The following is a 10,913-nucleotide window of genomic DNA, read 5'->3' as shown; positions in this document are numbered from 1 at the left end:
GAATTTCAAATTATATATATACAACTTAGAAGTAATGGTCAATCAGTCTCTTAAGTTCTCTGTGATTCTCATCTGTCAGTCTCTGCGACAGCAACACTACTGTTGTTAGGCAGCTCTAAGTCCATTCATTTTGGTTATGCTATAATCTGGGACTCATCCTTCTCAAGGTGCTCTGATGTTGCCTGTTTGAGAAGTTCTTAGGCAAGATGGCCAACTCACCATTCGTTATCCTCCTTTGAGGATTTTTCAAGTGTCACATATTCCTTCATAGTAATATTCTGTCTTCATAGTATCATTTTCCACAGCTGGCTTTAGGAGAAAAGATGTGGGTCCTCACATGTGTGGGGATGAAATATCGCATGTTATATTTGAGAAAATCCTCTTTTTTTCTGGCCAGTGTAAACACATTGCTGCCTGCTTTACTCCACTTGGCCAATTTTTATTGTGCCACCAGCTTGTGTTTTTTCTCTTAACTTGGCCTATATTTTGGCATAAGCAACAAATAACTATTTCCTCAGTGTTACTATTCATTTCAGGACAGTACAAGTATCTCCAGTCTTTTAGATTTGATGAATAATATAAAAGCCATGATGTGTGTGTGTGTGTGTTTATTCAGTCTGATATAAAACTATATATCAGAATAGCTTATACATCAGCTGATGAAATGACGTTTTGATCATAAAAGCTTATACATCTCTAATTCAGTTGCAATTTTACCCTGTCTTCTGCCTGACTTTAGACTAACACAGTCAAGTACGGAGGAATGGCATTTAGAGATTTTTCTGGATCTGTCAGTCTTAACTGAAAAAGATTCATACTTACAATAGAAAATTATTCTTATTGAGATTTCCACTATAGGTCTACAGCATCTATATCTTTAACAGAGATGTCTTTATTCATCCCTGCTGCTTTTTAGCCTTTCTTTAATCCATAGGATTTATCAGGACTATTATTCACTAGGATTGTCCGTGTTCTCTTATCAGGAAAAATAAAAGACCTCTCTAGGAGACTGAAAGTAGAGGAGAATCATCATAAACTTTATTTACCTTTGAATGTGCCATTTTCTCTGTATCAGCCATTCTAAATGCTACTGGAAGCAACTCCAAGATACAGTATATCAGAGGAAACAAGCGACAATGTTCTTCTCATTTAGGTATAACATATTAAAACTTGGTGGAAGGTGAACTTGCACAGCTGTTGAGAGAAATTTGATAGCCTAACCATACATTTTTTTGAGCTCAGCTACATCCTGACAGTGAACAGAACCCAGCTGTACTGAAGAGCTATCTCGCTGTATGATTCTTTAGACCACACTCTAAAGCAGGGGTGGGCAGTTATTTTGGCTGGAGGGCCACTTAATGATTTTGGTGTCCTCTCATTAGCCACATCGCTCGCTCACACCTGCTCTCTCTCTCTCTCTCTTCCCCACCTCCCTCCTCCCTGCCTAGACTGTCCTTGCAGCTACAGCATGCCCCTAGCCACAAAGTCCCAGCCCCGTCTGCAGCTCACACCAGCTTGCACACTGAAAGCAGTGTTGGGCAGGCACCGGCCTCTGCTCTGGACGCTACCAACAAGTTCCCTGTGGGGATTGGGGCAACCGTCCAAGACCACAGCTAATGCACTGAAGCATCAGCTGCAGATCTGGACGGACACCCCAATCCAGACCCAGAACCTGCTGGGCAAGTCCACAGCTGATGCCAGCACCTGGGGCAGGAGCTGGTGTAAGCTGCAGAAGAGGCCGAGATGTGCCTGGCACTACCCAGGAGCCAGAGCCACTGGCTGCTCATGGGCCAGATCCCCTGACCTTGTAGCCTCCTGCCCACGGGCTGGATACAGTCAGTTGGTGAAACGAATCTGGCCCACGGGCTGTATTTCCTCCCTCCTCTGCCCCATTCTAAAGCCTGTTGAAATGATTTCTGTTTCAGTTTCCTATCAAGAAAAGAACAGCTCTAGTGACCAGACTGGGAACATTTTAACATAATTTACACCATATTGTTTTGAATATGAAAGGACTTGGGAATATCAGAAGCCTTCTGATAAACCAGATTTTATATAGGTTATCTGTAGAGCCCAGATGGATCCAATACAATGTTCCTTTAGTTACTAATCAGATGTTCTGTTTAACTGAATGCCTTTTAGACAGGGTGGTTCAGTTAAGCTACTATACATGTTTATTTGTACTATTTAAAGCCGTATTTCCAAATAATAACATGTAGGAATATTTCAGTTTTTTAGAAAAATGTCATTTTCAGCTTCAGTACAACTTTAGAAATTAGGGATGGCAAAAGCCTACTTAGGACACTTATGAACAAACGCACAAATTACAGCAAGTTAAAAAGAGGGCAGGGATATCCTGTTTGTCCGTAACTGTCCATGTGTCTGCACTTATTCCATGGTAGCTAAGCCTTGTAATGATATATGTCAGCATTTCCCAACCGGTGTGCCACAGCACACCTGGACATGCCTGACAGCACACCAGTGTGCTGCAACATTTTGGGCTAGAGCGTGGCTCCAGCCAGGCACAGGGGGCATGGCTTCAGCCCAAAATGCTGTTTGGGTGGCCAGGCGCCACCCACCCCCCTGCTCCGCATCTGGTGTGCCACAGTGCTTTTTTATTTAGGTAAGTATGCTGTGGGGCGAAAAGGGTTGGGAAACACTGATGTATGTCATATCATGGCATTCAGTTCTCCAGGGATATGTCTACATAATAAAATGTAGTACTATGCAGAAATATGCAAAATAGGTCAGATACCTAAAATACAAAATAATATATTATCCTGGAAGTTATTAATAACAAGTGGCTGTGTCACTTGTTGCTTCTTTCTTAATTCCAGACAACTTTAAGAGTGCCATTAGAGCTTTCTGGAGAAAATGCTACCATTGAACCCTGTTTCACTGAACTATTTTTCTTTGCTAATGGACAAACTTGTCGGGTATAGATCAGAATCATCTCATGTATGAAATTATAGTTTTCTCTGAAAAAATTGTATAATACATATTCATTTTCAATATTACTGATTCCATTAAAAAAAGAATACTATTGTCATATCGCTTAGAAATTAAATTAAATTATTTTAATAGCAATAACATAATGTACATTGTAAGTTTTATTTGCCACTATTTTTTCAGACAGGACATGAATTACAAAACCTGGATATGAAAAACTCTGGAGCTTGTGTCACTCATTTTCTATTCAATTACGCACACTTTTCAAAGAAATCTGTGCAAAAATCTGTTAATGTATATCATTCACTTCTGTTTAAAAAAAAAAAAAAATTCTGTGGATAAGTTTTGTGTGCAGAAGTTACTTCTCACTAGCCACATCTACATGAGACACTGATGGTGCAGTCATTACTGCGCTGTCATGTAGTACTTGTTTAAACAAGTACTAAATGACTGCCCAGTAACCAATGTTACTGAGCAGACAGCTTTTTCATGATACTGACTGTGCAGGAGCCCAAGACTACTGTTCAGTAGCATTGCATCATAGTTATAATTAAGTTGCATATCATTAAAAATCGCTGCTTTACCTGGGATGGGATCAGCTATTCAGAATAATGAAATACTAGGTTTTATTTCTTTCAGCATAAAGGAGAAACCCAGAGATGAACTGTATATTCTGACACTTTTCAGAAAGTTGTTACTTGCAGAATTCCTTATACTTACATGTCAAAGATTTTCTATTTGAACTAAAAATTAATATATGTTGCACAATCCTGCCTAGTCCAGGCTTTGTAAAGTGCTGCAGGGTTGTGTTCAGAGCACTCTGTGTGCAAAGTGAGACCTCTTCTAAAATGAGTCAAGCCAATACTCCAGGGCATGCAACTCTTTTTTCCAGTTGCACAGCATTTAGAGTGAAGGCAGTGGCAGTTCTTCTTCAAACCACCTCATCAGTGTATTTCAGCTTTTATGAATAATGACATCATGGTGTGGTAAGAGGTTAGGGAAGTCTCCACATCAGTTCATTCTTTGATGTTGATCTCTGTCTTACAAGAAGGTAGTTGCACAGATGTATAGGACCACTAATGTTTCCCATCGTTCCTTCATGGCTGTTTTTCTGTCTGGGGACCCTGGTTAAGGAGCAGGTGGATAGCAAGGGACAGTTACTCCTACATCAGAAGTGACATGTTCTCATTTAGATAAAACATATTAAAAATTAGTTGGCAGTTTAATGGGAGCTTCTTTCCTATTAGCTAGGAGCCAAGGAGAATGAACAGCGTGCCAACCCTCCCTCCCCACTTACCTGGTCAGTGGAGCAGGTAGGGGATTTTGCTTTGCTGCTCCAGTCCCCTCCCAGACCAGTTTGGGAAGGGACAAGAGAAGTGGGCAGTTCTTCCTACTTGTTCCCCCACCAGGCAGTCCCTGGTCTGGGGAAGTGCCAGGAGCATTTTTCTAGTTTCTCATTCTTTGAACTAGACCAGGAGGGGAATATACAAGTGTTCACTCTTGCACGAGTTTCTCAGCCTGGAAGCTTTTTCTCCTGGGAAGGGCATGTTTCCCCTGGGAGAAATTGAGTGCATGCTTATATTGTCATAGTTTCTACCAGGAGCATGAGAATTCTCCTGGTAAAAACATAATGCCTGTAGGTGGCCAATGTGCTGCTGAGCTTCAGCAACTATCTAGAAAATAGAGTTAAGTGGTATTTCATGAGCAGTCATGGCAACATGCATTTGGAGTTGTTCCCCATCCGGTAAGGACCTTTGCTTTACTCATTTAAACATCAAGATCTTTGTCCCGTACTTGGATAACATTGTTTTTCATGCAGAAGTCTCCTGATACATTGTAGTTTATCCATTAAAATATTTAAAAATACTTTGGGATTGCTTGCTTTGTTTTTAAAGACAGATGGGTAATTTTAAGTAGTCTCTGTGCTATTGCATGGCTTAAATTTCTGAATCTGCCTGGATTTCTCTGTTTAGCCAGACGTGGCTAAAATGGGGGGGCAGAAGACCAGAAGGCACTTTGAGATGCTGACTCTGAAACCCCTGTGAGATATTAACCAATTTATCACATTTTAAGTGTAATTATGTCTTAAGTAGTGACCTGGCCTCATGTTCATTCAATTAATGGTATAGTAAAACAAGAAATAAGCCAGGAACTTATACAAGATATGTCCAATAATTTTGTAGCTAGTTCCTTTCATGGCCTTTAACTGAATGCATGGCCAGTTTGTGCATCACATCCCATTGTGCCTTTAATCTAACATCTGTCAGTGGCCCAAGAGATAGATCAGTGGAAGCCCTTCAAAAACCAAAACAAAAAAGATTTTAAAGTAGCATCTTTGCAATACAGTAGTGGGCCATTCTCCTATCCCACTACACGTTGAACACCAGTGGCTTTGAACACTACTAAAAGGTATTCACACAGACTAATGTCTCCAAATAATCGTTTCCAAGAAAAGAGAATCCCAGAAGGACTTCTGTTGACTAACAGATGATGAAAGTTTATATGGCAGAGAAGCAATATCAAAGTTGTAGTGGTTAGAGCATTGAGTTAAGGCAGCAAAGACAGACAGCTTCAGACCCCCTCTAGGCAAGGGGGACCTAGAAACATCTCCTGCTTCCTGGGCAAGTGCTTTAATCACTCACCTACTGAAGCTAAAACATATGAGGGTCCCTCTCCTTATCTGGCATCTAACCTCTGTTAGTTATGGAGTTTTGCCAGCTACATTTTCAAGGTTTTTCTGTGCACGTGGTATGTGTGTGTATGTAGTCACATATGTCCCCAGCAAGCACGTAGCCTATGTGCATAATCACTTTACTTATATGCACATGCTCATATGTCCTTACAACAGAGGGTGTGGAATCTCAATTTGTAAATGCCAAAAATCTACTTACAGAGATGGAAAACTGCCTTTTAAGTAAAGAAGGGGTATTCTACCTGTAGTCTCTTAAATCTATACTACTTTGGGCCTTAAGCTATAAGCTCCAATTCATCCAAATTCTAAATCAAGTGACTTAACTTTTAGCCACAAATATGTGTTTTGTTAAATGTTTGGGTTTAAACAAGTGCTTTAATATTTGGTTACATCATAGCCAAAGAAATTGTATAAAACAACTAGAATGCCATGGCATTAAATATGTAGCCATTTCTGAGAAGCCAGTGCAGATGTTATGATCATTAGTAAGTTGGAGAGCAAGTGTATCTGCAACAGCACAATCACCAGTCTAGAGATGTACTTGTTAAAATTTTGTCCCCAAATAAAAAGGAGAGTTGAGGTGAACCCTGTGTCTGATGTAGGCCCTTTTTCAGTGAAGATTGAAGAAGATTCCAAAACCGCATCCAGTGTTTGCTTTCCACATATTTGGAGAGGATCTCCCGATTTGTAGCCTTGATCTTCCATGCTACAGAATAAGTCAATTCCTTTTAGTCCCACTTTTAGTGGGCATGGACAGCAGTCAATCACTGTCCTTTTATAATTCTTCCAACATGCAACAGTTTATCATTGTCTAAGAACTTTCCTCTTCCTAGACTTTCCTCTTTCTTCTCTTGACTAAACAAAACCAGTTTGTTCAGCCTTTCCTGATGGATCTTATCATTCTTGTTCTCCTATGGAATGTATGTGCTTAATCAAGATCTCTTAAAGTCTGGTGCTCAAAATTGAATTGTTAATACATTTCAGAATTGTTCCTTCTTTTGCAACAACATCATACTCTTGACTCTTACTGAGTTTGTGATCTATTATGTTGGCACTGGATTTATGACCCAGATACCTTATTCGAGCAGACCCAAACCCTCAGACTGACCACAACCTTTCCATTTGATAATAGGCACTTTTTCTTGATAAACAGTAATACCAGATGAGACTAATGCAGGCAAGGCAAACAATTCTATATCTACCAGTCCTAGTGGTGTCACAGAGGGAAGGCATGTCTGTCCAGTACCTGAGCTTCACCCTGTGGTTCTTTTCTTGAATGTCAGATGGCAGCAGCCTGGAGCTCAAGGGTCAAGGCCTATCTCCCCGTCCCCCCAGTAGGGTGAGTGAGACGGGCCAATAATGTGCCCTCTGTCCATGGTAGCCTTGGGTTCCCCCATCAGAGACCCTTTGCTGTTCTGAAATCCCCCATTTTATTCTTTTCCTCCTCTGATGACTCTTCATCTCCTGGCATCATTGATTGGTCTCCTTTGATCATCATACTGTCCACATTATGTTCTGTCAGCATATTCCTTTTTTCCAACAAGCACACATCTTAATTTGGTTATTTACCGATGTCTTAATTTGGTCTGTCCACCAAAACCGGAAATCCCAAGGGCTCTGCCGCCTTATCTCATGTTATGGAACAGTGTGGTACATGTCATCAATTTCACAGCCTGTCTCTGCTGGCTTCAAAGACAGTGGGTGTGGAAGGAAACTTTGTTACAAATAGGGTTTTAGAAACAAATTAACCCTTGCTGTTCCCCTGGACCATAGTTCTAATACAATCCAGTTCCCAAAAGCAAATGTCTAAATACCATTTTCTAGCCATTACATTATAACCTTGAGGTCCTTTCGTAATATACATGTGCCTAGCCAGTTGCTCCCCATTTTGCATTCAATTTCTTCCTACATGTAGCACTTGTCTCTTCTTTTCATATTGTTGATTTTGGACACTATCTCCAGTTTGTCAACTTCATTTTGAAGTATGATCCTGTTCTCCAACGTGCTTACAACCTCTCTTAAATTGGTGCCATCTTCAGGTTTTATCAGCATACTTCAGAATACTTTAAAAGCTTACAGCTGGTTTAAATTATCTTCAAAATTATTTTTTAAAAGAAAGTACTTCCAAGCACTTCTGCAATCTTCACATATGGATACACCATGTTAAGAAAACACACGCAGTGGTAAATGAGGAACAGGAAATAGTTGTAGTATCTCAGATAACAAGGTGTGGTAAATGTAGGTAAATAATGGCTTTTTGGCAGTACTGGTGAGTTTGTGAGCACAGCTCTCCTGCTACTCTATATATACCTCTATCTGAATGGACTTCATACATTAAGACCTAGCATACTACCTAAATGCCAAGTCTTCTTGTTGTGGCTCTTTGGTAATTGTAATTAGCGTGGCTATAATGGACTTTATTCTGGTAGTTTAAAACCACAGTTCCCAAACTAGGACCTATTGTAATTTACTTGTGGCTTCTTTTCAGCCTGTGACTTGTTAGGTATGAAAGGCCATCACTAATATATGCCAGGATGTTTAATATCATGTTGTCCATTATCATGTATTCATAATATAGGTAATCTTACGCACTGTTACATTTTAAAAGTTTCTGCTCATTGATTGATGTAGTTATTGTATTTATTCTTTATTTCTATTTCTGCTTTATTTCCTTCTGTCCTCTTCCTCCTCTCATTTTTTCCATCTAGGAAAAGGGTTGAGAAAGAAAGCGTCTGTTTTTCCACAGACAGGTTTTTTTTTCATTTTGATGTTTATCAACTGTTTCTTCCCTTTTATTTTCTTAGCCAACTCCTGTTTCCCATTTCTTTTTTTCTTCCAAGCTTACTTCAGTCAGATATGACTCTGCTGTCTGCCTGTCTGTCTGGCTCTCTTTTATCCTCTCCCCCCACCTCCATTTCTTCACCTCTCCATTATTCTCTGTATGTCTATAAGCTTCAGTGCTTCCTTCCTACATTACTCTCTTTTTCTAAATCTTAATATACTCCAGCAGAGGTAGGAGACTACAGGTAGTTTAAGGATATTAGAGCTGTGAGAGCTAAGGAAATCTCTTCTCAGTTTTCTCCCTTCTCTGAGAAATATGGTGGATCCACCAACACTATATTATTTTTCTCAGCTCCAGTGGGACTGCTATAAATTCTTATCATCACATATATGAAGATAACAGAAGCCAAAGATCTCCCCTCTTCATTCCTGGAAACATAGGAATAATGTAGGGTGGCCATGCTGGGTAATCAATTCCCTCCTAATGGGAGGGCAGGAGATAAGAGGTTAGGAAATCAACCTATTAACTCAGAATTGTAGTATTGATCAAATTCATCCCTGATGTATTTCTCACATAGTTAAATCAGGGATTAATTTAGCCGAGGGAACTTTGTTCTGTATGATCAAAGATTATAACAAGCAGAGTGTGTGAGCAAGATATACTGCTACTGATTAATCAGCATAAATAGAGGCCTAGTTCTGAAGCCCAACTGACAACCCATACTACAATCAGGTCTAAAAATATTCAGATCAAAGCAAATCTTCCCTTGTTCATATGGGTATAGAAAATTTTCATCAACATTGACATGCAAAGTATCAGCAGAAGGAAATGAATGCTGCCTTTCTTATAGATGCTGCATCAAACTACAATAAAAATGTCCCTTCCACCTTGGTATACCTTGCAGTTCCTTGTTCCATGTGCCCCACGATTGATCCTGCTTCTCAGATTAGGAGACAGAAAGAAGCTGTGAATAATAATAATAATAGTAATCTTTAAAATTTAATGCATTCTAAGCAACACACTCTCACCCAGGCACTGTATTTTCTAATCATCTTATGCAGAGGCACCAGCTTCTCTTATGCCACCAGTAAAAACAGGCTCATGCCTGTCAATGGATGGGCGCCGTCATGAAAATGAGGAGAGCTGGCATGATGGTTGCAGAGAATGTTACTGTCACAATGGACGGGAGATGTGTGCCTTGATAACCTGCCCTGTTCCTAACTGTGACAACCCCACCATACATCCAGGACAATGTTGTCCATCATGTCCAGGTAAAATGTTACACTCTATGTTCTATAATAAATCAATCTTTCTTTCACTCTTGTGTACCAGTTTCTCACACGTGAGAATAGAACTTTAGTTAAGGCACAAGTGCAAGTCAACGGGACATGTTTCTATTACCAGGTATACCACAAATTAGGTTGGGTGACTTAGGACTAAGTTCACTGTGGTTCAGTTTCCCCACATGTAAAGTATCAATACAAATATGTCACTTGTATGTAGTGAGTCTTAATATTTGTACAGATGGTTGAGACCCAGGGAAAGAAGGATGGAAGATTGCCTTGAACTGCCATTTGCTTAGGGGCCACCAAATGCTGAAAACTTAATTTTGTATAACATTAATCATAGAGCCCTGTCATCAGAGTTTTTCTTCTTGTGCAAGGTGTATCACCAACTCACCCCACCTGTTAGCAGTGTGGTTCCCACATAAGGGGTGCTTTGTAAGCTGGTTGTCTCCAAATTTTGCCTCATCTGTACAAAAACTATTTAAAAGATGTTATAGTTCTCAGATATTATGTTTCCAATTTATAAGCTATGAGTTCAAAAAGTCTTCTGAGCTGCCATTACAAGGTATTCATAATATTTTATGTTAAAGTAAGTCTTCAGTAATGGTGAGCTACCTATGATCATCTTTACTGCCTTTTATGTAAATATTCATTTTTTTTATTAATTGAACCTATTGATTCCACACTGAGCAAACATTTCTGTTCTTTCTGCAGTGGAAGATTATTGTGATTCTTTAGATAGGAAGGCTAAGGATAACTACAGTAGAATTCCAATATTGTTTTCAATGACAACAAAGTTAACACATTAACAACTCATGAAAAACTGTTGCTGTATGTCCTATGTAGTATAAGAATGCTGTTATATTTGTATCATTTACCTCAACGAAACTGCTGTTAGGAGGTTATTTAAATATAACAAATGATTATATGCGACTTAAATAGTTATTAAATATCAATGTATTATAAGTCAATGTAAGCATTTACTAATATTTACAGTAAACTGTATGGTAAATGTAGTAGTTCTGATAACGATATTAATTAAAAAATGCTAAAATAATACAAGGCAGGAAATTATTGAAAATTTTCAGATAAAATGTTAATGTATTGAATGCAAGAGACAAAATAACAATTAGAATGTAATTAAATTATATATATTTAGTAGTATAACAATAACTAATATTTAACATTTAAAAATGTATTAAGCACA

At 39.0% G+C, this 10,913-nt stretch overlaps 1 protein-coding gene across 2 annotated transcripts in view; it reads left to right on the top strand.

Annotated features, from left to right (window-relative positions):
* CRIM1 (cysteine rich transmembrane BMP regulator 1) overlaps nucleotides 1-10,913 on the top strand; it is a 509,439-nt gene that overhangs the window by 426,976 nt on the left and 71,550 nt on the right. For both annotated transcript variants that reach the window (XM_019527120.1, XM_019527119.1), the window contains one exon: nucleotides 9,482-9,691. In XM_019527120.1, the coding sequence (XP_019382665.1) occupies nucleotides 9,482-9,691 (210 nt within the window). The remainder of the gene's footprint in view (nucleotides 1-9,481; nucleotides 9,692-10,913) is intronic.

The sequence above is a fragment of the Gavialis gangeticus genome, unplaced genomic scaffold (assembly GCF_001723915.1).
Source record: "Gavialis gangeticus isolate Ggan-Ray unplaced genomic scaffold, GavGan_comp1, whole genome shotgun sequence".
NCBI classification, from domain to species: domain Eukaryota; kingdom Metazoa; phylum Chordata; order Crocodylia; family Gavialidae; genus Gavialis; species Gavialis gangeticus.
This window is presented reverse-complemented; position numbering and strand designations above follow the sequence as displayed.